Source organism: Myotis yumanensis, unplaced genomic scaffold (assembly GCF_028538775.1).
Source record: "Myotis yumanensis isolate MYYU_CA2020_CCGP unplaced genomic scaffold, mMyoYum1.0.hap1 SCAF_15, whole genome shotgun sequence".
Lineage (NCBI taxonomy): Eukaryota > Metazoa > Chordata > Mammalia > Chiroptera > Vespertilionidae > Myotis > Myotis yumanensis.
The window spans coordinates 11,520,828-11,548,514 of NW_027223766.1; the positions used below are offsets into that span (position 1 = coordinate 11,520,828).

The following is a 27,687-nucleotide window of genomic DNA, read 5'->3' on the forward strand; positions in this document are numbered from 1 at the left end:
TTTTTACTTAGTCCTGTTTAGGAATTTGTCCAATATAAAATGCTTCTGTAACAAATGAAGAATTTTCTTAGTGATGACCATCTGTATTTGAATATCTATGTTCTCTGCAAGTGTTTTAAGGCCAATATGCTGAGCAAAGAAAAGGAAGAAAACAATTATTTTATAATGAAACTAGAGGCCTGGTGCACGAGATTCGTGCATGTGGGGGGAGGGTCCCTCAGCCCGGCCTGCACCCTCTTGCAGTCTGGGAGCCCTTGGGGGATGTCTGACTGACGGCTTAGGCCAGTCTCCCCCTCCCCCGGAGAGCAGGCCTAAGCCATCAGTTGGACATCCTTAGCGCTGCTGCGGAGGCAGGAGAGGCTCCTACCACCACTGCTGCTCTCACCAGCCGTGAGCCCAGCTTCTGGCTGAACGGTGCTCCTCCTGTGAGAATGCACTGACCACCAGGGGGCAGCTCCTGTGTTGAGCATCTGCCCCCTGGTGGTCAGTGTGCTTCATAGCCACCAGTTGTTCCACCATTCAGTTGATTTGCATATTAGCTTTTTATTATGTAGGATTGCATTCATAAGAGTCCACAGTTTTTAAAAGAAGTTACAAAATATTTTTAAAAAGTGACACCCAATAAAATTGTCTTATTAAAGCATTACCACATATTACTATACCAAATGAAATATCATATATTCTGCAAGCATTATTTCATATGCATTTTAGTCAAACAACTTAAACTTTCATAACTGGTCATTTCTTTCAAAGGCCCCTATATCCTTGCTTTCTATAATGCACAGATTCAGCAGTAGAACAACGAATAACCTTTACATATTCATCTATAACTGTTCATACCTTCTTAGAGATTCTTTGTTCTTTATCATAAAAAAAATAATAAGATGGCTTTTTAGTTTATGCCATTTTTGTGAACTTCAGTATCTATACAGAAAAACAAAGACTGTTCTACATTGAGACTTAATACTGAACTTAACATTTGTATCTGCTTTCCGAAAGCCAAGACATTTATAAATTGTAGTAGAAAATACTAGCTAGGCTGAATCCAGATAACACTAAATGGAATGGATGGTGGTATTATTAGGTTTTACATCTTATAATTAGAACTTGCTTCACTTTAGGCATCCACATTATAAAACTTGAAAAGTATACTAATAAGCATCATTCATCTATTTTGCTTCCATGAAAGCAGCCAGTAAAATAGCACTTCTCTTTGTATCTGAGTAGGCAAGTATTATCAAGTACCTATTTCTCTTTAATTTTCAAGGGTTTATTATTCTCTGCTGCTATTTTCAAACATTTATCAATAAAATAAGATGGGCCCTGACGGATTTGGCTCAGTGGATAGAGCATCGGCCTGTGGACTGAAGGGTCCTGGCTTCAAGTCCAGTCAGAGCACATGCCCAGGTTGCAGGCTTGATCCCCAGTGTGGGGTGTGCTGGAGGCAGCCGATCAGTGATTCTCTCTCATCATTGATGTTTCTCTCTCTCTCTCTCTCTCTCTCTTTTACTCTCTGAAATCAATAAAGATATATTAAAAATAAAATAAAATGGAACACAACACTATAAATAATATATAGAAAAATTATATCAAAACAGGTTTTATGAATTTGATCTGATGATAATATAACTTGAGATAGTTTACCAATGTATTTACACTATATGGTCTTGTGTAAAATAATTGATTGAATTGTTATCTAAGTAATTAATGAAAGAAATTGCATTTGCCTTTATAACTGAGATCAAGATTTAGTATTTTTCTTTAGTTGGAAATATTCAGGTATTTTGTTTTTCCCATTGCTTTTTAATGTAGACTAAGGTTATTAAAATTGTATTTTACCATTGCATTTTTATATCCACTTGATTTAAATGAGATTTACCTAAAAATTTAAAATTGTTTTATCACCTTATTTAGATCAGTACTTTTGAGAATTAGAATACAGTTTTCTATATTAGTTTTCTATATTAAATCCAGGAAATATTTACCAGATATAAACTAAATGATAAACTAATTATGTGACTGAGGAAAAGGATCATTAGTTTCCTGTAACATAATATATCAGATGGTAAATAAGTGATTTGAAAGGATTAATGAGTCTTATGAAATAAAGGTCAGTCTTAAGCTTAAAAGAAGGCCATGAAAATTAGTGATAACTCAACAAGAAATTCCATTCAATAAGTAAAAGCATACCAATTTAGAAAAAAAAAAGTAACTAAGGTAACTTAAGAAAAAACAGGAAGTGCTGCAATAATTAAAGCGATGATCCAGAAAAATCAAACTAAATACCTAAATATTGTAGACTTGGTTATTATTTATTTATTTATTTATTTGTTAATCCTCACCTGAGGATATTTTTTCCATTGATTTTTAGGGAACTAGGAGAGGGAAAGATAGAGAGAAACATTGATGTGAGAGAAACACATCGATTGGTTGCCTTCTGCACAAATCCCAACCAGGGCCCTGTCTGGTTGGAACCTACAACTGAGGTATGTGCCCTTGACTGGAATTGAACCCGGGACCCTTTGGTCCGAAGGCCAACACTCTATCCACTGAGCCAAACCAACTAGTGCAGTTATTATATATTTAAACAAATAATTTAAATCTTAGTTATTTGTATATTAGAAAGAACATTCTGTTAACTTAAATTTACTTATTCCATTTCAGATTTAAACTTTTTGTGATTTGCAATATTTCTTCTGTTTTTTTTTTTAAAATATATTTTATTGATTTTTTACAGAGAGGAAGGGAAAGAGATAGAGAGTTAGAAACATCGATGAGAGAGAAACATCGATCAGCTGTCTCCTGCACATCTCCTACTGGGGATGTGCCCGCAACCCAGGTACATGCCCTTGACTGGAATCAAACCTGGGACCTTTCAGTCCGCAGGTCGACGCTCTATCCACTGAGCCAAACCGGTTTCGGCTATTTCTTCTGTTTTACCAATGACTTCTGTGTACATAAAGAACTAGCCCTATGTTCTCTAGGCAATGTTCATCATACAATAAAACCCGAACTCTATTAGAATAGTAACTTAATTATTTGGCTCAACAAATGCCTCTGTAATTATATTTGCCAAAATGTGAAAATTTTAAAGGTATCCCCATGAATTATAATTTCTCATTCCTCATACTCATTTTCTTATTTATTTTGTGCACAAACCCTAGAGGAATTTCAGCTAAGTCTTTAAGCCAAAACTCACATTTGACCCTGAGGACTTCAAATACAGCTGTCTTTCTAGGGTTCCCTAATGCCCTCTGTGCTTCTGTTTTTTGTCTTTTTTTTTTTCTCCAGAAAGACCCAGTGAACTCTCTAGAAAATTTAGAGGAAAAGAAGTTTCCTGGAGAGGCCTCCATGCCAAGCCCTAAACCCAAGCTCCATGCAAGAGATCTCAAAAAAGAACTAATCACGTAAGTGATCCAACATGGCATTCTCTGCAAGACTCTGGAAATAAGGTACTCAAGGTCGTATATTTTGAGTAATAATATCTCAGCTTATATAGTTGATTTTAGGAATGTTTTAGGGCAATTTCAACCATCCAATAGTTAGATATTCTACATGGACCTAAACATATGCACAGAACTAAGAGGATTATGAAGAAAAAAGAAACACCAACAACCAAAAAAAAACAACAACCCATTTACATGGCATGATCTTATGCTAAAAGAATTAAAAGTCTAACTGTTTAAAAACAACAACATAAAGCCAATAGAAATGTTTATGTTTTGATCAGAAATTCTTAATCTGATATCCATCGACTCCAAAAAACCCAATTCAGGACTTCAGGTGTCTACAAACCTTTTCGAACTTAATGCAAATTGCTATTTGGGTAAGACAGTTCATCATTTTCATCACATTCTCAAAGGACAGAAAAATGAAGTGTGAATATTTCTTAATGGGTACTTTTTACTGGTACAAAAGTAAACAAACAAGGAAGGGTTTTTAAAAGACGTTGAACAATGTTTGGAATATATTTATGAATTCCTAGAAAATGATCTCTAGGGACCTCATGGGACTCACCACACTTTACACACAGGTGAGTGCTTTAGTGGATACCCCTTATATTTATGGGTTGATATTCTGGTTTTGTGAAAGTCTCACTACTTACAGTTCCATCCTGTCCTTCTTATGTTTTCTGTTTCTAACACATAAATAAATGTACCTCAATTACTTCCCAAAAGTTGTTTGAAATAGGATTTTTTGATGTTGTTGATTAGCATAAATTTGCTTAGAGTTGGAATGCCACTTATTGAGGGAACTAGCTAGTTTCCTCTCTCTAATTTTGACCCTTCCACTTGCAAACCTTCTCAGCATACTGGCAAATGTTATTGTGTAGGATTTTTCAATGAAGATTTGTAGTTAAAGCCAGCTGTCAGAATCTGAAACAGCGTTTCCCACTACAACACTGCCCCCAATTCTTTATTTTTGTTTAACCTCTTCATACTACCAAACATGAAAATTAATCAGTAGATAAGTGCACAATTTATTATTATATTTACTAAGTATTTATAGCTGACTTGTTTAAAAATTATTAGTACGTCTTTACCTATCCTCGGCAGTATTAACAGTGGTAATTTAAAAATAGAAATAAGAAATAAAGTAAATGCAATGCTGTTTTGAACACTAGGTGGCAATGTATTTCCAAAGTGGGAATTAACAGATCATTATAACACGTCTTTCACTCTCTGATATATGATTTGTATAATGTTCAGAAAAGATTGCTTCTCCATTTGGGGGGAGAATGTCATCTGCAAGATAACTCAGCTCAAATGTTAGTCATTGTTCATTTTTTCTTTACTTGTTTGCATATGCTATAGCTGGACACAAAACTGCTCAGAATAATGCACCTGTTAGCTTATTTTCAAAACACACAGAAGAGGCCCAGAATGTGACTAGCTTCTGAGATAAAATCAAGTGTCTGATCTTGCCAGATGCCCTATTGTTTAGGTTTATTTTTAATTAGCAATTGCTTTGTTGGGTTTGAGACTTGAATAAAAGTGATTGCAAGCTTTTTAACTAAACTTCTTGCGTATTTCTGAACTGTCAGCAACTTTGTCAACTATTAATGTCAGTTTACATTTCAGTCACATGTAGTGTTTTCAAAGATTTCTTTCTTTTTCAGATGATTTAAAAAAATGTTTATGAAATTACTATGTTGCCTGATCTCTTAAAAACTAACAAAAATTCTTTTCTGAAATCTGTTATATAATTGGTGATGGTATTCTTAAGAGACACTATCATTGCAAACCATGGATTTACAATATTTATTTTTATAACCCACATTTTCAAAGAAGTAAAACATCATTGATTGTTGACTCACCTCATCACTAGAACATATATTTTAGCATCACTTTCCTACATTATTGGAATCAGAGAATTGGATGTGATGCTGAGAGCTGATAAGAACATGCCAGTTTTCTTTTCGCTAGTCTACTTGTTCTTCTGTAGCACAGATCCTTAGTTCACTAGCTTCTGCAGGTTCTATACTGTGTTAACTGACCTTGAAAAGAGAAGCTACGTTATAACAAAGCAGACAAAGCAAGTGAAGCAATAAAATGCACTTGACGCTAATTATATATATCTTTTGGTCCAGCTGTCCAACGCCAGGATGTGATGGAAGTGGCCACGTCACCGGAAACTATGCATCCCACCGCAGGTACCTCGTTTTATCATCTGGTTCTGATTTAAATACTAATTCTCGCCCATTCTAGAACGATATCTTGATCATGAATTAGAGCATAAGTTAGTTGGTGTGTGTGTGTGTGTGTGTGTGTGTGTGTGTGTGTGTGTGAGGGGGTGGTGGTGGTGGTTTGTTTTTCATAAACAAAGCTAAGTTAAATCTTTAGTTTTTTCCCTTATGTAGTATAGATATCATGATTTTGGTTAAAAATGGTTTTCTGCTCCTGTAGTCCAGGCTACAAAGTGAGAGTTTATGTCAGGGCTTTGGTTGTATCTAGTTTTAGGATTCAGGTAAAACAAAAGTAAGACAACAGAGTGACTGGGGTTGACCACTTAGCTGTGGATGTGGCATCCCCAGTCTTGGTGTTAAAGGTGAAACAGTGACAAACGGCTCTGCTTAATCTTTGCGCTCACCTTCTTCATTGATTTGCTTACCCTTTGGGTGCTGATTTGAACCTGTCAGCCACCATCCTTTGGTGATGCCGTGGGCATGGACTCCTTGTCAGTAATGGTTCTATCACTGAATTCTAGAATTGCGGAGTATCACTGGGTTAAAGCCCTTCATTTGATAAATAGCAAACCCAACTCTTATCAGAAATAATTGAGGAGTCCATGAGCCCAACCTGGCTAGAGTAACAAAGCCAGATTCAAACCTAATTATTTTTTTTCCCCAATCCCCAGTCACCAGAAAATTTAACAGATACTCACAGTCTCAGGATGCCATTTGAGTCAGATTTGTGTATGTCAGTGTTCTGTGTTTTGTTTTTGTTTTTCTCACCCCATTTTAGTGTTTCTGGATGTCCGTTAGCCGATAAGACGCTTAAGTCCCTCATGGCTGCTAACTCTCAGGAGCTTAAGTAAGTGTGGGAAGCGTGACCTCCATGCCCTGTGCCCGCTGCGCTGGGACTCTGCTCACTCAGGACCAGCGTGGTCACTAACAAGTAGAGAATTGTGTCTCCGTGAATTATAACCAGCACACCCTTTTACCAAAATGTTCAAGTGACTAAACCCAAATCACTTTAAGCTAATTATTTTGCTTGCTTTGGGAGTTTTGATTTTTATAATAATTTTTAAAGCAGTGATGTAATAGTATAAGAATACTTTTTTTCCCCTGTTAACTTCAGAATTTATATAATAAATCAGACTTCTGAAGGTATGGCAAACAATTTCCATCATCTGATTTTAAGAAAGCTGCATCGTATTTTTCTTTGTGGGCCTTTTGAATCATCTGACTGCCTTTCACTTTTGGGTGCTAGACACATTTGGCTCATTTTTACCTAGTTTAACAAATCTCAAAGTCATATTAACTTTTACTTATTGATTTTATTTTCTCCATTCTTATCTTCTTTTTTTAAAAAAAATATTTTTATTGATTTCAGAGAGGAAGGGAGAGGGAGAGAGAGAAACATCAATTATGAGAGAATCATTGATTGGCTGCCTCCTGCATGCCCCTTACTGGGGATCGAGCTTGAAACCCGGGGAATGTGCCCTGACTGGGAGTCGACTAGTGACTTCCTGGTTCATAGGTCAACGCTCAACCACTGAGCCACTCCGGCCAGACTCTTATCTTCTTTTATTCCAAAGTTCTCACTTGTTTATTTTCATATCTTGTTATATTACATGTAGAATAATTAAAAGTAATGATCCACCTATACCCTTTAAAAATATAATAGGGCATATATTTTTAAAAGACAAAGGAATAATAGTAAACAAAATTAATGAACTTTACTTGAAAATAATAATATTTTAGGAAAAATGAGTGTTATTAAGTTTAATGATAAAACACTATTTATATAAATAGTAAAATCAACATTTGGTATCTAAACCACAAGCAAAATTTCATATATTAAATGTTTTTAATTTTTGTTAGTATTTCCATTTTCTAATTTGTTCTAAAATTTTATCTAAAAATTAAAGAAAATAAGTCTGTGAAAAGAGATGGAATATTAAATAGATATAACATTCAGAATTTTAGTACCAGAAATAGTATAGGGAACTATACAATATACAATTTTTCTCATTTTCAAAATGTAAACTACAATCGATGGTGTTGGTGTAGATTCTGGAAATTGTTTTATTGACTGCCACTTTCGCAGACTGAAACATAAGAATGCTAACTAAAAACTAATAAGAGATTGAAAAGAGAGAAGTGCCAGGCATACTTACTTTTATTTCATCTTACTCAGAACTTAATTATTCAATCTTATAGAATTGCTCTAAACTTACACATTGCCATGTCTTCATAGTAATTGTCGGTTCTCTTAAGTATTTTCTCTAAACATTATTTCTAGGGAAAAAATGTTGGTAGTACATTTAAAACATGTAGGTTGACAGGTCTTATAGCAATCTCCAGTACTTAGGTCTTATACAGTCATCTAATAAGTAACAATTTTGGATTTTTTTCTGTACATAGAAGAAAAAGAGACACTTCATTGACTTCTTCTTTGGAGATTCAAGAAGAACTCCAAAGCAAGGTCACTTGACACAGATTTTTCTATAATTGCAATATGCTACTAAGCCAGTAAAATATTAATAGAAAAAGACTGGCATTTAACCATTTCCTATAAAATAGAATACATGTTATATTTGAAAGTGGTTGATTAGAGAGTCAATGCATAAATATGATTTCACTCATATGCAGGCTATAAAACTGAAAACAACAAGTGAACAAACAAGACAAACAAACAAAAATTCATAGACACAGACAACAATAAGGTGGCTACCAGAAGGAAGGGAGGGAGGGACCGGGAAGAAGGGGCAAATATATGGTGATGGGAGGAGATTTGACTTTGGGTGGTAAACACACAATGCAATATACAGATGATGCATTATAGAATTGTACACTTGAAACCAATATAATTTTATTAATCAAGGTCATCCCAACAAATTTAATTTTAAAAAATAAGTAAAAAATAAAAGACTCAATGCAGGTTTCTCTGGTTGGCTTAAAGAGATGGATGCTGATTTTATATTTCATTTGGAAAAAGCATTTACTCCCATTTTCTGCCTCAGGATTGAATATAAAAACATTTTCATGAAAGTTCACTGGGTTCAAGTTTAAGAAAAGGGGAGGTATTCACAGTTTCCTTTTGGTTATTATTTTTCTCAAACTTGTGTTTGGGTAGAAATCTGAACCATTGTGAGCATATAACCAAAATAATAAAGATAATTTCTTCAAGAAAATTTAAAAAATCAAGCATTTTACGTCAGTCGGTGTGTATCTATTAGTATTTGGGATTTTTAAAAAGGCAAAAGGGAGAGAAGCAGTATAAACTGTATTCAAGTGTATTTTGAAACCTAATTCTAATTAGCCTTCCAAGCAGAATTGGGTTTTTCCTTCTCTTTCACCCTCCACGTTCCAAATTTAATGGTTGACTGTCAACAATAGTTATTGGTAGATTTTCCAAAAGGCCATTTAAGTTGGACCATGAGCCGAACAGACCAGGTGCAAATGACTTTGCTCCTTTGGCAACCATATTAACGTGCCACGTCTCTGGAATTTGCATAGAACACTGTTGTTCACCTGAACTCCATGGGTTATTGTGGTAGTGGAGCATATCACAGAAAATAAATTATGCTCTGAAACAATTTGGAAAACTGTTTTTCTTAAGCGAAAGATAAGAACTTTGCATGATGTAGAGAGAAGCCCAGCAGTAAGTTGTGGATCAAATTTTAGGTTCCTTCCCAAACAAGTTTTTAAGAAAAGGGGAAAAAAAAAGAATGTAGGATAACTAATACAGTCTATCAAGCCTAACACAGGAGTCACATAGCTTAACAAATTTTTAAAATGGATTCTTAGCCAAAAACTAATTTTATTTAAGCAACACGGGCCCCACCAAAAGCAGCTCATTCTGTTGAGTTCTATTTGCATGTGTCATGATCCCGCTCCCTCCACCACAGCCATGTGGCCAATGCTCTGTTCCTGTGTTTTCCAGGTGTCCAACCCCAGGTTGCGATGGTTCGGGGCACGTGACTGGAAACTATGCTTCCCACAGAAGGTAGGATTGACCCATTTCTCAGAAATGAAATCAGTGTCAGCAGCGGTGGCCATGGAGCTGACATGGTCTGGTTTTGTTCTCTGTTGGGTCCATATTTTAGTTTGTCCGGCTGCCCTCGTGCCAGGAAAGGTGGTGTCAAAATGACTGCTACGAAGGAAGAGAAAGAAGACCCTGAACTCAAGTAAGTGCGACAGCCGAGGCAGCAGCAGCAGCAGGGCCAGAAGTAGCTTGTGGGTCAAATGGGCGGGACCTTCGTTGGTGCCAGTGGGCGCTGATTTCATCTCAAGCACAGGGATCCTTGAGGCAGCTGTCAGTGTTCGGATATTTGAGAAAAATTTTCCATTCATAGCCGTGTTTCTACAGATGATGATACTATAAAGTTAGAAGGAGGGGACCGTACTTCTTCCAGTTGTTTTAAAGGAAAGCAGCATTCTGCAAGCGCTACAGAACAGCAAATCGGCAGCACCCGCCCCCCTCCCCCAGCTTTAATTTTGCTTAAGGCGAACTTTTACCTAAATTAAAGTCCCTCCTCTGAGACATATGCTACCAAGGCTAGGATGACATATAAAAATATAGATGTAGGAATTCAAAAAATTTTTTAATTGATTTCAGAGAGGAAGGGAAAGGGAGGGAGAGAGAGAGATAGAAACATCAATGATGAGAGAGAATCATTGATCGGCTGCCTTCTACATGCCCCACACTGTGGATCAAGCCCGTAACCCGGGGAATGTGCCTTGACTGGGAATCGAACCATGACCTCCCGGTTCATAGGTTGATGCTCAACCACTGAGCCACACCGGCTGGGCTAGACGTAGAATTTTAAATTGCTTGCTCTACAGCATTTCTAAGTATAATATTTAGGTATTTGGACACCAGAATTCCTGTTCTATGAGCAATGTGCTATGTAATATAGGACAAGGTAGCTAACATTTTGCACCCGTGGTCTTTGCCAGCAACAGGGCTCACCTGGTTGGTTGGGGCTAAAAAGTGTGGGTCTGAACTTGACTCCACTTCTTGTAAAATGGATGACAAAGTTCCCGAAGCCTCATTTTTCCCACCTGTAAAATGGGATAGCAACACTCTCTGCCCATTAGATTTGCAGTGAAGATGACAGGAGATAACGCGTGAAAATTGCTTAGCCCCGAGCCCAAGGGCCATTAGTACTGCCAGAACCACGCTGTTTTGCTAGTTGTATTGGCATCTTTTAAAGTCTATGATCTCACCATTTGCCTTCTGGATAGTGTGGAACCGCCACTACCTCCTTGTTCACTCAGTTACTGCGTGTCATGTGAGTTGTCCATTCTCTCCCAGCCGGTAACCTCTCTGCTGTGTTCCTCTAGATGTCCTGTGGTAGGGTGTGACGGCCAAGGTCACATATCAGGTAAATACACGTCCCATCGCACAGCTTCTGGCTGTCCCCTGGCTGCCAAGAGACAGAAGGAGAATCCTCTCCATGGGGCCCCCCTCTCCTGGAAACTGAACAAACAAGAACTTCCACACTGTCCCCTGCCAGGCTGCAATGGGCTGGGCCATGTAAATAATGTTTTTGTCACCCACAGAAGGTAACCTTTATTCTCTTTCTGTTGTGTTGTTGTGATTATTTGTCACCTGGGGGGCTTGGTGGGTGGGGGGAGCCCTCCTCCGGGTCACACGTTATAGCATTTTTAGATGTGATGACAATGAGTGTGGTCGGAGAGCTGACTAGTTTGAAGAATCAAGCCTATTTTCCCTATTTCTGAAAATTTACTACACGATTTACAAGTGTTCTAGAAATGGTGCCTTTGTCTCTTGTATACTAAAATATTGCTTATGCTGCTATTTTTTTTTTAATGGTTCAGTCTTTTAAGGGTTCACTTTAGTTCCAAGAGGTAATATCTACTCTATTATGTTGTGTCATTGTAAACTTTCACTTCGCATATTTATGCCATTCCCTGCCTCTCGAGAACTGGCACAATTTCAGGCCAAATTGTAGTTATTTTTCTGCTGGGAAGATGTGACTCATCCCCAGCAGCCAGAAAGAAAATAACACAGTGGCTACTAAGTGTGTGACAGGATGAGAGAGATTTAGAAAACCCTTTATGGTTTCACAATGACTTCATTCCTTTGTCACCGAGTGTCACGCATTTCAACAGAGTCCTTTGTGGGTACAGTGATCGCGTGCTGCCTTGTGGTTCACATTCCACCTAACGGAAGATTCACTGCACACACCTCCAATCAGCGAGGGCCCTTCTAGCCTCGCAGCCCATGCATGGATGCGGGTTTCTTACCAAATGGAGCTTCAGTGAGCCTGATGCTTTGCTTCAGAGCAGAATGTGGATTGAGCAAAGCCGGGGCATTTTAACATTTCATTCCATTTTAAAGCTACATATCGATGGAATCAGAAAAGTGAAACCTTCCAGGAATTGCTGGTTTAAGTGGCTATGCAGTGACACCTGCTTATGGAGAAAACCTGGACTTGTCCAGTCATTTATTTTTTGATGGTTTTCAAATGCCTGGTCTCTTCCCCAATAGTACAAATGGTTTTATTCTGAGTTGGAATCGCCATCCCATAGTTTGAACTGACAGTGGCAAATCCAGTGTGCCTAATGTCACCATTACTGCAGAGTAGCTTTACTTTCTTATCACGGACTGAGCAATAGACATGTTAACACTGATAAGGAAATGTTACTGCTATGCTATGATGAGCACAACCCTCCGTCAGCAACAACAGAGGTAGCTTTTTAAAAAATATTATTTTTATTGATTTCAGAGAGGAAGGGAGAGGGAGAGGGAGATATATAGAAACATCAATGATGAGAGAGAATCATTGATCAGTTGCCTTCTGCACGCCCCCTCTGGGGATCGAGCCCATAACCCAGGCATGTGCCCTTGAGGGGAATCGAACCTGGGACCCTTCAGTCCGCAGGCCAACACTCTATCCACTGAGCCAAACCAGCTAGGGCAACAGAGGTAGCTTTAAAGCCATGAAGAAGCTTTCGACGATGTCACCAAGGTGAGCTGAGGACCACAGGGATTCTCATACAGCTGCAGGTGGAAGAGGAGTGGGGAAAGCCACGCCAGGAAGTGAGTTGCCTTCAGGAGTCAAGTTGAAAAAGAGCAGACGCACAGGCCTGCTGCCCAGCCTCTGAGCCGCTGGGTTGATGCCCCAGAAGGTCTCCTGCATGGTGGAGCTCAGAGACACGGCTGAGAATGTCTGCGGTGGCATTGCTCTACTAACTCCAAGCTGGAAGCGACCTGCCTGCCCACTGGCCGCCGAGAGCATAGGGAATCAGTGTCTGTCTACAGGGACTGCCATGCAGTGGTGAAAATGAAGGCACAGCGCGGGGGACTTTCAGAACACAATGCCGAGTGGAAAAAACATTGCTGCTGGAGAATATGTTCAGTATGATTCTAATTACAAAGAGTTAAAAATGTGACAACATTACACTGTAAAAAGCTAGGTAATTATCCCCCCCCTCCCCCAACTCCAGTTAATGGTTTTCTCTGGGGAACAGGAGACAGCAATCATGGAAGGGCTCAGGAGCTGCAGAGGTGCTAGTAAGGCACGCGCTACTTGGGAAGAAAAACCGTGTTCATCTTAGGAGTGTTCCTTACACTGCAGACCTATTGTGTATGTGTCTGCATGCATGGTATATTTCATAATATGAAAATCAAAATGACAAGTTCAAAAAAAACATACACAGGCTGCAAAATTAATGACCAGATAGTATTTTTCTAGGAGAAGGAAAGCGATGAAGAATTTAGACAAATGAATAACTCAGATCTCGCTGCTCTTCACTGGCGATCTCTCTTGTTCCTCACAAGAGATGGCATTTAATGTGTGTGATTCTCTTTAATGAAGAATGCTTTTCTTCCTCATATATGTGTATATGTGCATATTATTTTTCATATTATTTAATGGAATAATATAACAAAAATGCCTAGCTTCTTCTGGCACACCCACAGGTGTTCTATTCAGACTATCTTCTTCCTCTTTTATAAAAATTACATGCATATGATACAATAATTTTTTAAAGTAAGAACGACTTAAACTGGAATAGCACATTCTGACCTACCATAGACGTTTACATGCAATGTATTCTGAACCTAAAATCCAGGACTCTTTCCAATCACCAGTGATAGCTGATAGGCACCTACTCGGGGCTCTCTCTGTTCCAGCAGAAAGCACTGTGCTAAGTTTATTCTCTCAAACCTTCACAAATCCCTGCAAGCTACAGAGGTGTTGTAATGATCTTCCATGGACAGGAAAGGACATAAGCACAGGGAGTTGCCCCTGCAGACAGCACTGGGATGCCAGCCCCCTTGCATGAGCGCTGTGTCATCCATGTCCCTGTGTTTAATGAGTCCTCCCGTGTACCAGGCCACATGTGCATACAGTTTCCTCAGCCATCGTCTAAGATAAGTTTTCTAATTTTTCCCATTTTCCCATCAGGAAAATGGGGATAATTACAAAACTTGCCTTGTACAATAGTTAAACAACATTCAATCTCTGTGTTAAGTCAGCATTATATTTACACTAGTGGCCCAGTGCAGAAAATTTGTGCACTTGGAGGGGGGGGGTGTCCCTCAGCCCAGCCTGCACCCTCTCCAACCTGGGACCCCTCGGGGGATGTCTGACTGCCGGTGTAGGCCCGACAGCTGGACATCCCTCTCACAATCCGGGACTGCTGGCTCCCAACCACTCACCTGCCTGCCTGCCTGATTGCCCCTATCCGCTTCTGCCTGCCAGTCCTGTCACCTCCCAACTGCCCTCTCCTGCTGGCCTAGTTACCCCTAACTGCCCTCCCCTCCCAGCCATCTTGTGGCTGTGGGCACCACCATCTTTGAGGGTGGGGCAGTCAATTAGCATATGCCCTCCTTATTGGCTGTGGGCACCGCCATCTTTGTGACGGCATGAGGGTCAATTAGCATATTCCCTCTTTATTAGATAGAATACCAATTGCTTTAAAAGCTTGCTTTAAATCTTTACATTATAAACTTCCATTTAAGAAATAGCAATCTTGCCCTGGCTGGTTTGCTCAATGGATAGAGCGTTGGCCTGCAGACCAAAGGGTCCTGGGTTCTATTCTGGTACAAGGGCATGTACCTGGGTTGCAGGCTCCTCCCTGGCCTGGCCCTGGTCAGGGCTTGTGCAGGAGGCAACCAGTCAATGTGTTTCTCTCACATCAATGTTTCTCTCTGTCTTTCCCCCTCTCTTCCACTCTCCCTAAGAATCAATGGAAAAATATCCTTGGGTGAAGTTTAACAACAACAGCAACAAAGAAATAATATTTAAAATCTTTTTTTTTCTTGAAATATTAATGTTTATTGCATGTAACATTATATTTAAAATCATCTTTCTCTAATTAAAAAAAGAAAGAAAAATAGAAATAGCAATCTGAAGACAAATATGATATTAAAATGCAAAGACACAAACACACACGCACATGATTGTGGTTGTATGTCGCTTTTAAAACAGAATTTCTGTGACTAATAGAACTCAGTGCTATGCCATACTTTGTAATTTTATGAGGTTCATTAATCTATTAAAACAGTGATGTCCACTACATAAATTTTATCACTTGCCATTTTATTTTAACAAGGCAGATGAAGATATGATAGTTTAAAATTGCCTTGATAGGCCTTAATAGAATTTCAAATTTGATCAAAACCATGTAAGGCACATTTTCCCAGCCATTTGCATTATGGAGCCCAAATCCTGGCAGGGACTTATCCCAGCCAACCACCACCTTTCCTCAGCCAGCGACATGGACCCACATGGAGGGCGTCCTCAAAAGAATAAGGACTTTTAAAATATTTTCCACCCCAACTTTTTAAATGTAGGATCTGCTTTATATTCTGAAAGGTAGAACTGCATTGGAAGAGACAAAATATCCAGCAGCTATTTGAAATCAAAGCCCCCCTTTCACATCTTAAATATACTCTTTGGTTCCAAGTCACGTAGTTGGGAACACTTCACGCACTTGCCACACCAGTGAGTTTCAACTGGACATTTACTGCCGGGCTGGCCGAGCCACGCAGATCCTAGGGGAGACGGAGAAGGCGAATGAGCTGTTAATGTCCATTACTTCACACACGGACTCTGACAGGTCACTTTCAAAACCGAACTTAGCAACAAGGTATTAATCCTCTTCATGACCATTTTCTGAGAACACTATGTGCCATGAAACAAGACAGATTTGTGCAAACATTCCAGAAAAACAAATAAGGAAGCTTAAGTGGGCCACACTTTACAATGAGAAACTTCTACAATAGAAAAATCGGGTGCAAATTCAGTTTGTGCTTTTTCATTATTTTCTTTTTCTGTGTAAAATATTACATAATTTATCAAATTTTGGCAAATCACATGATCCCTTTTATGTATAATATGTCATACTTTTATATTTTATATAATCTTTGCATATAATAATTTAGAATTCTTTAAAAATACACTCACTCAGCAAACATTTACTTTGCTTCAGAAATAATGTTTTTCACTTGGCCAAGTGCCCTAATCTTTGGGTTAAAAATAATTGTCTCAAACATGGATTATAATCACATTTCTGTGGAAAAATATTTTAAATGACTGTGATCATTTTTAATTTTATTTAAAAATTGTATCTTTAAAAATACAACAAAATTACAAAAGAATTAATAGGTGTTTAAAACAACAAATCATCTGGTTATGTACCTTGGAATACAAGCTTTGTTCAATGTTATTATCCTCTTGGTGCAATTTAAATACAACAGATACATTAACGAAAGGACTGCTGAATAATGAAAATAAGGAACAGAGTATAAAACCACTATAGGACGGTATGTTGCCTGCGCAATGATTGTGTCTGAATATATTTATGGTGGTTTCTTTTTTTTTTTTTTTTTTTAAATATATTTTATTGACTTTTTACAGAGAGGAAGGGAGAGAGATAGAGAGCCAGAAACATCGATGAGAGAGAAACATCGATCAGCCGCCTCCTGCACATCTCCCGCTGGGGATGTGCCCGCAACCCAGGTACATGCCCTTGACCGGAATCGAACCTGGGACCCTTCAGTCCACAGGCCGACGCTCTATCCACTGAGCCAAACCGGTTTCGGCAATGGTGGTTTCTTTTATTTTCCTTTCAAGGTAGGGCTTTTTTTGAATGATAAATAAAGGTTTAAAAGTTAAAGAATAAGTTAGAAACTTTCCCATACCCAACTGCCTGGGGAAGGAGTGTTACTATTTTGTAATAATTTGAATCATTCTGTATAGGTCAGGCTATATAGTTTATATAAAGATGGAAAGATCTAGATTCTGCTCTATTATTCATGGAAGTTTGACTAATTTGGAACAATTCTTATTAATAATGTATGGACCATTTCATGTTTATAGGAAGTAAAGTAACCACTACTAAAGAAAGGCACTTATATGTATGCAGAATAGAAATAATTTGATAACATTAATTAAATGATATCAGCAGTAGCTATTTGTATTTTTGTTGAAAAAATCATACAAAACATTTTACATCTTTTCAGGGCATTTTGCTTTTATTTTTATATATATAGTTACTTTCTACAAAGGGACTGCATGTTATAATGTCATTAATAGGCAGGCAAACACTTAAATAGTAAGTAGTGAATAAAAATTTTAATTTGTATATGAAATAATATGTTTCACACATCAGCATATTCCTATTTTCACAGCTTATCTGGGTGTCCTTTAAATGCACAAGCTATCAAAAAGGGCAAGGTCTCAGAAGAACTAATGACTATCAAGCTCAAAGCAACTGGAGGTAAGAGCTCATGGCCAGGGTCACCATCTCCATGGAGGTCCAGGTAGTAGTTCCTCACGGGGTTCTGCGTGCCAAATTATACTTTATTTGGGAATTGTAATGTTAATATACATTAAGGAAGCTTTTCTCACATTTGAACTAAAAGTATAATGTTTATCTCAAAACAATAGCTTGGTTTCCCCCCTACTTTTAAAAAAATATGTTTTTATTGATTTTAGAGAGAGAGGAAGGGAGAGGGATAGAGATAGAAAAATTGATGAGAAAGAAACATCAATCAGCTGCCTCCTGCACATCCCTACTGGGGTTCGAGCCCGCAACCTGGGCATGTGCCCTGACCCAGAATTGAACCGGTGACCTCTTGGTTCATGGGTCAACACTCAACCACTGAGCTACACCAATCAAAAATGCCATTCCTTGAAAAGGAAGTTGACTCTAAGGAGACATAAAGAAAAAACACAATATATATAAAAGAAACATAGCAATAGAAGTTTTCATTTGCTCAAAATACTTGTTTAATTGAAAATCTATGCTCCATAAAGTTGTTGAAAACAAATATTTTAATCCCTGTTGCCTGGGAAAAGATTCCTCTACCAGCAAATCAGCCAATAAGATATGGTGCTGACGATGCAATACAGTTCTCCAGATGCAGCAGGCCAGTGCGGAATGAGCCCTGTGTCCCAGAGAGTGCTGTTAGTGAGGTCATGGGTCATTGTTTAATCTTTTCTTAATTAACGCATCATCCTGTTACTCATATTCAAGTTCATTTAGATACTAAAATACTAAGGTCTTAGTTGGTGAGTTTGCTTTTCTTCTTTATCTCAGAGCCCAGTTATTAGGAATCTTATGACACACTCTCTGCATTGGTCCATGCATGGCCGATTTTGTTTAGGTAGTTAGTTACTTATAATAAACAATAAGCACCTACAAAACAGCTGCCTGATTTAGCATGCTGTATGTAAGTTTTCCAGGCTTATTTTTTCTCTCGTAACATTATATTAGTAAGAGTCATCCATATTGTTTTTGGTGGGCATGTGGCTTGTTTCCAGGTCGTACCTTTGTAAACAATATGCTACGTACACCTTGTGCCCACCTCCTATCAGACATATGCAACTGTTTGTCTCTGGTGTGTACCTACGGCTGAAATTGCTGGTTCACAGAGTATGTAAAGTTCACCTAAAGCAGATAATGAACTGTGTTCCACAGCAGTAACCCCCGGAAAGTGTAAGAGCCTGCATCTCTTTCAAACAAATTGTCAAGTCTCCAACCTGCTCTCATGAAATTGATCTTATTACATCTAAAGTGAAAGTTTACATTTATCTCTCTTAATTGCCATTTGTTTGGTTTAGATTCATCACTATGGACTGTTGAGATTACCTTAAATCCTGCTTCTGGCATCCTTACTATTAACTACCCATCCCACCTTTTAAAAACCTTTCCAATCCATTCATATTCCTTCTATAAAACAGTGATGGGAAAGTGATGCCTGTTCATTGACCCTTTACTCTGTGTTCAGCACTTTATAGATATTTTTGCATTAATTCTCACAACATAGATTTTATGCCTCTTTTACAGACAAGGAAGTGGAAGCACAAAGAAGTAAGTTTCCCAAGTTCAAGAACAAGAGTCACGGGCAAAGCACATGTTTCTTCTAGATTGCATTTGCTTGCCCTCACCCAGGCCCACGTAGAGAACCCAGATTACATGTCCCTGGACTCACACCCACCTGCCAGCACCCAGCTCTACCTGTGTATGGTGCATTAATTAATCAGCATAACTTGGGTCTTAATAGCCTTCACAGGGTTGTGTATGGGAGGAATTCAGTCCCACCTCTGCCTCTGACTTTGGACTTAGGCAGGTTCTATCTCCTGTCGGTGATGAGCATGGCCTCACTTAGCTTAAGGCTCAACATCTGCATGTATGAGAAAGGTATAATGGAACACGACGCCTAGTGCGCAGTGAAGTTGAAATGAGAAAACATTTACGAACACCAACATGTCTCGCAGCACACCTGCAGCGTAATGGGCAAATTAAACGGTGGTACTTTTATACGCCCTTCTTTTTCTTACAAAGGATTTAAATCCTTCAACTCCTTTTACCTATCATTTTAGAATCTCGAACATGGATTTGGATACAAATTCAACATTTCAAACCACTCCACAAACCGCAAACTAAATGTAAAGTGACTGAGATTTATCACAGTCTCATAATTTCAGTGTGAACTAAGAGAGTCTGATTCTTTGCAGGTATAGAGAGTGATGAAGAAATTAGGCATTTGGATGAAGAAATAAAGGAATTGAATGAATCCAACCTTAAAATTGAAGCAGATATGATGAAACTTCAGACGCAGGTAAAGAACCAGAAAGGTATCTTCATGGTAATCATACTCTTTAGTGGAGGCAAAACATTGAAATGCTAAACCTTGTGATGAAAAAAAACAAACGCCACACACTGATATCTTATAATGAATATACTAAGCATGTCTAGATTACATAATTATTGTAAATACGTGAGTAGGTGGGTCATCTGGGCCATCACTGATTTGGTAGCTGAAGGCAAAGGTATTCATGTTTCTGCTTTCGGTGCATTGAAGGCTTTATAAGCAGGTCATCCTGTAATTGTAGAGTCCTTTAGAGCACATGGTGCTTTAGAGAAATTGTATATGAGAAGATATGAGTACTTAGTTTTATTAAAAAATTCAAGTAAAACAGGGCAACTTTTCACATTCAATTTTTCTACAACACCTCTGAATGTGTCCATTTTTGTTAAAAACAGATCTTTCTGGAGATTTTCCTGCATAGCTTCTTTACCAAAAATTGCAAGCAATGTCTTTACTGTGCATTCTCCTTTGTAATGTCTGCCCCATTCCTGACTAAATTTATCCAAATGGAAATTAAAAATATAGTCCAGGATTTTTTTTTAGCACACTAAATAATAGCTATATTGCAAAAAGTACAGTATCTTTCTCCCTTCTCTCCTCTCCTACAATGTGGGATTTTTAGATCACTGTGGTTACTGACTCCCAGAAGTCATTGCCAGCAGTTTAAGACAGAAGGTTTAAGTCCATCTGAAACATAGGTTTGGTTTCCTGACCCAGCATAATGTGAACAATGCCATGATCTTCCATTGAATCACAATCAGTCTATAAAAGAACTCGGTTTACAACTCCTCTTATAACCATTAGCAAAGACAGCAAAGACATCTGCCCTCATGGAGCTTCAAGTCTAGATGGGGGAGGCCGACAATAACATAAAAAATCATAAATTGTTTGATCTGGCTGGCATGGCTCAGTGGTTGAGCATTGACCTATGAGCCAGGAGGTCATGGCTCCAATCTTGGTCAGGGCACATGCCCGGGCTGCAGGCTTGATCCCCAGTGTGGGGCATGCAGGAGGCAGCTGATCAATGATTCTCTCTCATCATTGTGTTTCTATCTCCCTCTCCCTCTCCCTTCCTCTCTGAAAGCAGTAAAAAAAAAAAAAAAAATAAAGGAATCATTTGTATGAGAGAAGAGGGTAGGGAGAGGCAGCCAGATTTCAATATAAAACAGGAAAGCCAGGCTAGGCCTCAAGAAGAAGGAATCATTTTGGCAAAGATTTTAGCAATTGAGGGAGTTTGCCAAACAAGTACAGGGGGAAAGTGTTTCAAAGAGTGAAAGCACCGTATAAAAACCCTACCTCTTGCCCTAACTAGTTTGTCTCAGTGGATAGAGTGTCGGCCTGTGGACTGAAAGGTCCCAGGTTCGATTCCGGTCAAGGGCATGTACCTTGGTTGCAGGCAAATCCCCAGTTGGGGGTGTGCAGAAGGCAGCTAATCGATGTTTCTCTCTCATTGATGTTTCTAACTGTCTATCTCTCTCCCTTCCTCTCTGTGAAAAATCAATAAAATATATTTTAAAAAAACAACACACATACACACACACAAAAAAAACACTACCTCTAGAGAAAGCACAGAGTTTTGAGAACTAGCAGGTGAGTGATGTGGGAGATCAAAGCAGATGTGTCCTGGGGTAACACATGAGTGTCCTAGGCCATTCTGAGGACTTGTTTTTTATTCTGAATCAACACAGAACATTTTGGGGTTTTGAGCCAAAAGTTAATGTGATCATATTTGACCTACATGCGATCTGCATTTTAAGAAACTTGTATTAGTAGCTGTGTTGAAGATGGACCAAAAGAATAGATTGCAGGGGGCAAAGCCACACTCAGGGCCACCGTGAGAAGGCAGTCAGTCACTCTGGTGGCTGGGCCCAGGGCACAGCAGTGAAGATGGGGGACTGTCGGCCCATTCTGGATATTTTGAAGGAGGAGCCCAGTGGATTTAAAGTGTGAGAGAAAGAGAGCCATCAGGGATAACGTGAAGGCCTGAGCAACATTCTAGTTGCTACTAACTGGGAAGGAGAAGACTATAGTATACTAGTAGCTCTGCACACGAATCCATGTGCCAGTAGCTCTCTGTGGGGACTGGCCGCTCCACACCTGCTGCCCAGAGGCTCTACATGGCCCAGAGGCCCATCCGCAGCTGGGCGCGGAATGCTTGCCCTGTCACCAGTGCGACGACACAAGAGTGTCAAACCCCTCCCCCCCTAACTCCCCCCCACCCCAGCCGCTCCATACCCACTGCCCAGAAGCCCTCCGTGGCCAGGTGGAACACTTGCCTCATTGCCATGGCGACGAAGCATCTTGTGGCTATGGGCTCTGCCAGCTTTGTGACGGAGTGATGGTTAATTTGCACATTACCCTTTTATTAGATAGGATGGAGCAGGCTTAAGGAAACACAGAGCTTGAGATATCCATCATGTAGCCATGTGTAGATGTGGGGGAAGTCTGGGCTGAAGATATAAATTTGGGAATGCAATTTCAAACTTTAGAGCCATCGATGGGGTTGCTGTTTTGTGAAGAGAAGTTACCAGGGAAGGCATTCCTGGGCATTGAGGTTCAGCCAATGCATTTCCTTCAAAGAGAAACATTTTGTACTCTTTCCAAACTCCACTTCTTTTATTTTCAAGTCATTTTCATTGCAGATCACATCTATGGAGAGCAATTTAAAGACAATAGAGGCGGAGAACAAACTTATAGAACAGAATAACGAAAGCCTGCTGAAGGAGCTGGCTGGTCTAAGCCAAGCTCTCATTTCAAGCCTTGCTGACATCCAGCTCCCACAGATGGTAAGTCCAAGGCCAGGACGTGGCCTCCCCATTCCAAGGGTTTGCAGGGTCAGTGTCAGTCACCACCAGGGCAGCCAGACAGAAGCACCAAGCTTTGAGGAGACCTGCCAACAGTCACCGAGGCATCATGCTTCATTATGCAGGACTTGCAATGACCTCCTTCATTCGGAGATTCATACACTTAAATTACATGAAGGCCAAGGGTTTTGGATACTGTAGAAGTCACTTAAAGATGAAGGTTTATCTGAAAATTGTTTTATAATGTCATATGAAAGTTGGAGGCCAAAACTCTCTGGCTAAAATTGTTTCTCCAAATAAAAAGCTTGCGTGGCTTACAGAATCTGAGACACGGCCATTTTGTCATCCACCCAACTTAAGAATCGTAGAAAAGAATTTAACCAGATGGTTCCTTTGTACTAAGTATGAAGGCCATACTTAAGTCATCTTCCTATAAAACAAAAAGCACAAAAGTGATATTTCCCAAATCTAAACACATATTTGAAGCATGGCAACTATTTAAAATTTATAGAAAATTAGTTTCCTTTACATTTTCATAAATATAATTATAAACATTTGAAAGGGGGGGGGCTGCATTGTTGAATGCTTTTAATTTCCTCACTATGTCCATTTTTAGAACAAGTTTTCTAATGCTGCAAATTTTACATATAGAATGTTTTAAAAAAACAGCAATTTAATAAAGAAATCTGATTGATTTTCTGAAAACAATTAAGTCCCTCAATTTACCCAACTTTCCAGCATAGAGTCCTCATCTTAACCAATTCCAAATCTGTCTTTTGACAATTAAAAAACAAATCAATAACATAATACTATAAAACACAAAGAAAAATAAATGATTACTTTGTGGTCAGTATTGAGGTAATTATTGAACATGTTTTAATATTATTTATTAATGTTTGTTTAACTCATACTTCAAACATATTCCTTAATATTTTTTCCTTACCAGTGCCACTAAAATAATCATTACCATACAAGATAACTTGTACTTTGTATAGTTACCATATAAGGTACTCTAGTGGTGAGTTTTAGGGTTAATCACACTAAATTTTCACAAAAGCACTAAAGATATTCCCATTCTCTAGTTGAGGAAGTAGAGACTCAGAAAATTTACATAATTTGATCATGGTCCCAATGCTAGCATGAGTCGGCGGGCCTGGCTTTAGTGCGGGCTTTGTTCACTCTGTCACCTGGGTCCTTGCTCAGTTCTGTGACTCCAAGAAGCATGTGACACCACAAATGCAGAAGCTAAAAGGGAACAGAAAACCACGGTTAAGACAACACTAATAATTTGGATCAGTACTTTGCTGAGCAAAAACAAAATAATCTTCAAGTATAGGAAGCTCACCTTCTAAATAGCAACAACAATATTCTTTACACCTAAAGTATTTATGCCTTGTAAAAGTCTCTTCTAACCATCTTGTGAAGTAAGCAGGGCATATACATTTTTAAAAAGATGAGGAAGGGGGGGGCACCAAAGAATGGCTGGGTAGGAGTGCTTTCTGTCATTTATTTCCTTGCACACAGCGTGCAACTTCTACATGTGAAGTGTCTGTTCTCTCTGAAGCACCACATTAGGCCAAGGAGATACCGAAACACACAAAAATATGAGATGAGCAGTCCCTGACTTTGTGGATCTCACATTCTACCTGGAAAGATGGGTAGAGAAATAAAGCACATTACAATGAGGCTGCGGGCGGCGGGTGTGTGTGTGTGTGCGTGTGTGTGTGTGTGTGTGTGTGTGTGATGCACAAAGAGGTGTCTGAGAATGAAAGAGGAACATTTTCCACCGGACACCTGGTTAGGGACCAGCTTGTGCAAATCTCAGATTCCTTTAATCCAGCCCAGTGCTGTCCAAGGAAACATCTGGTACAAGCAAGCCTTTCTCCCAGGCTGGCTGACATTCCCCTTCCACACACAGGAGGTCTGCTTTGTGCTGAGCCCAAGCAGTGGAGGCTGAGACTGCATCCCAAGGTAGGGCAGCTTTGAGGGCCCACCTCAGCAGCCAGACAGCTACCTTACGCAGCTCCACACGGACCTCAAAAACACTGTCCAATCACACTAATCCCATAAATTGAGGAAAGAAGGAGCAGATGAATCCCAATGCGCACCTCCTCTCTCTCCATCTCCCCAAACTCCAGCAGCCTCAGGCATCCTTACCTTCCTTCCCAGACTCAGAGTCCCTGATAGGCTTCCGTGCCCTTTGGTCCTCCTTTTGCCTCATCCTGAATCCCTGTGATTGGTTCCATGTGTTTTGTCTCCATTCAGGGGCCTATCAGTGAGCAGAATTTCGAAGCGTATGTAAATACACTCACAGACATGTACAGCAACCTGGAACGGGACTATTCCCCAGAATGCAAAGCTCTGCTAGAAAGTATCAAACAGGCAGTGAAGGGCATCCACGTGTAGGCGCGCCTCGCGGTGAGCACCAGAAATCACCAACAGCAGTCACACCAGTGAACCGGGCGCCTGCGCTGCCGAGGCAAGCAGGCTGCCGCACTGCATTTACAATTGCAACATTGCACTAATTTCCTCCCCAGCTGACATAAAAAGGAAAGGAATGAAAAAAAAAAAACTATAATAGACTCTATGGATTAAAAGCGATGCTGTCAAATATTAGATGGTATTTATTTTCATATGTTTTTCTTTTATTTCCTCATTGCACTCTTTTGAATTTTTTTCTTTGTAAAGTATATGTAAAGTAATGTGACATTTTAATATTTTATTCATTTCTAATCAAAGAGTTTTTTATCTTTTACCTGCATTTTGAAGTCTGCCATATTTTTTACAAGTGTGTTTCTTTTCCAATAGAATTTAAATAGAAATGCTCGTCTCAAATCACATATCTTGCTGGGCTTAAATGAGAAAACAAACAAACAAAAACAAACAAACAAACAAACAAGTCTGAAGGAAATCTTTGTCTAAGGACTGCACTATGCTCCCCTTTGATTTTTATTGCACTCTTTACCCCCCCTTTCACTGGCTTTCGCATTTATAAGTGGGCTTGTCCTAAGGTGAGACGCATGGAAGGAAGAAGATAAATGGCGCCCACTTGTGGGCAATGTGCTCTCACAGAAGCACAGGTACTGAAAAAGCCTGTTCAGAATTTGTTAGCAATACTTAAATATAGAAATCAGCAAATTACTCGACTTGGCTGTATGGTTTCGGTAAACATGAATTATTTATTTGAAATGTTTTAAAGAAACGTAAGCTTCTTTTAGTGGTGCAGATTTGTCTGTTTGTTTTTCAAGTCATATCAGATAGTTGGCAACTCTTATCCCAAGACGAGAAATAAGACTTGATGTGACCAGCCAGGCTTCCCTGCCATATGCTGGTACAATATACAAGTGACAATATTGATGTCGATTTGTACTCAGCAAATACAAACACATCCAAATGGAAAATTTTGTAGATACCATATCCCCTGAAATAGCATTTATCTTGCTTGGTTGACTGAAGGAATGGAAAACTATAGTAACACATGGAAAACTGTTACTCCGATCTGAGTCATTACTTTAGGCAACGATAAAACTTTCAATTTGATCGATATCTTTCTGTAGAACTACAAGTGCTACAGAGTAAACACACTCAACACACAGGCACACACCCACATATACACACGCACATACACTCAGACACACGTAAAATTGAGCCCGAAATCTTGAATTTCTGCATAGATCAGAGTTTAGTAGTTGCTATAGTAAAGGCAATGTCTATTTCAGGGATTGTAAAGTAGTTAAGCATTGTTTCAAAAGTTTTTTTATATTTATTTTTTTTAAGAAAAGGTATAGACAACCAGCTAAACTGCCTTTTTGGTGTGCACACACACCTGGTGTGCAATGTGCCTCCGTGTAAATGGACACTTGAACTTAGTGTGGGCTTAATTTTCTGTTCTATAACAAAAGTGTTTATTTTCTATTAGCCTCATGGATATGTAGATTGAATGTGATGGCACTCACAGGCTTGATATATTCCACTGTTATTACTGTTACCTGCACAAATTAAGAGTAATATCAACAGTAATTCCACTTCCATGCCACTGTGGTCATTGTTATGTATTAAATGGGGCTTATCTTTGGTTTGGGGTTCATTTGAACTCTTGAATTTAGTTTAGTGAAAATGAGATGTCTGTTCTTAGGTAGGAATGGTGTTTATTTAAAAATCAATTTATAAAGAAAAAGAGCTACCATATGTGCTGTCTATTATAAATGGGACACCAAACAAAATTTTCTATTAAAGTTATGTACTTGCAAACAGTTTGCTCTAGAGTACTTGATAGATGCATACAAATGAGTTCACTTATTACAAAGACAAACCTTAATTTGCTAAATATTTTAACAACTTTGTTATATATTTTATTTAATTTAAAAGAAATTTCTTACCAGCCTATGTATTTATTACTATAATTTACTATGACTTCGGGTTAATAATTTATTTGTGTTTGCATAGTTTGAGCAGTATGTTTTATGAAGTATATTTGTATTTATTTGCCTCCTTTGTACTTGACGTGTTTTGTAATTTGCACTGAATTATTTTCCTTTCAACTATGTTGATCGATACTGTAAATTGGGTCTTTTGTAAACAACAAAAGGACAATGATGTATGCATTTTTTTAATTTCAAGTAGTTTGTATACTGTTTCTTCAAACAATTAATATTTCTTACATCAAAGCAACAAAATTGTGTTCAGTGCTGTACATTTGGTGTATGGTAGGAAATAAAAATTGATAATGAGTTTTGCTGTGATCTTTCTCAAGCTGCCATGCCGAGCAAGCATGTCAAACTCAAAGGCTAACACGGGCCAAGTAAACGAGGCATGCGGCCCGCGGGCCACGAGCTTGATATGCTTTGACGTAGAGACTATTATCACCATCACACGGAAAGCATGGAGCTCGGCTGCGGTAAAGTACCCCTGAGTCCTCCAGTGGTTCTGATGTATTTTGGTTCTGTCAACCCATCTGCTTGGTTTGTTTTTGCACCACAAGTAGGAAGGATTTTTGCCCATTGACAGGTCGTCACAGCCTTTGGTTCAGCACACACTACGGAAAAGTGGGCGCCTTTGATGTAAGAAACACCTTTGCGAGC

At 38.9% G+C, this 27,687-nt stretch overlaps 1 protein-coding gene across 4 annotated transcripts in view; it reads left to right on the top strand.

Moving 5' to 3' along the window:
- The window catches only part of ST18 (ST18 C2H2C-type zinc finger transcription factor), a 91,484-nt gene extending 64,174 nt beyond the window's left edge, over positions 1-27,310 (top strand). For all 4 annotated transcript variants that reach the window (XM_070392182.1, XM_070392183.1, XM_070392184.1 and 1 more), the window contains 10 exons: positions 3,292-3,407; positions 5,591-5,653; positions 6,465-6,533; positions 9,612-9,674; positions 9,775-9,855; positions 11,015-11,236; positions 17,337-17,425; positions 19,669-19,772; positions 22,445-22,588; positions 24,872-27,310. In XM_070392182.1, the coding sequence (XP_070248283.1) occupies positions 3,292-3,407; positions 5,591-5,653; positions 6,465-6,533; positions 9,612-9,674; positions 9,775-9,855; positions 11,015-11,236; positions 17,337-17,425; positions 19,669-19,772; positions 22,445-22,588; positions 24,872-25,012 (1,092 nt within the window). In that variant the 3' untranslated portion in view covers positions 25,013-27,310. The remainder of the gene's footprint in view (positions 1-3,291; positions 3,408-5,590; positions 5,654-6,464; positions 6,534-9,611; positions 9,675-9,774; positions 9,856-11,014; positions 11,237-17,336; positions 17,426-19,668; positions 19,773-22,444; positions 22,589-24,871) is intronic.
- Positions 27,311-27,687: the final 377 nt, after the last annotated feature.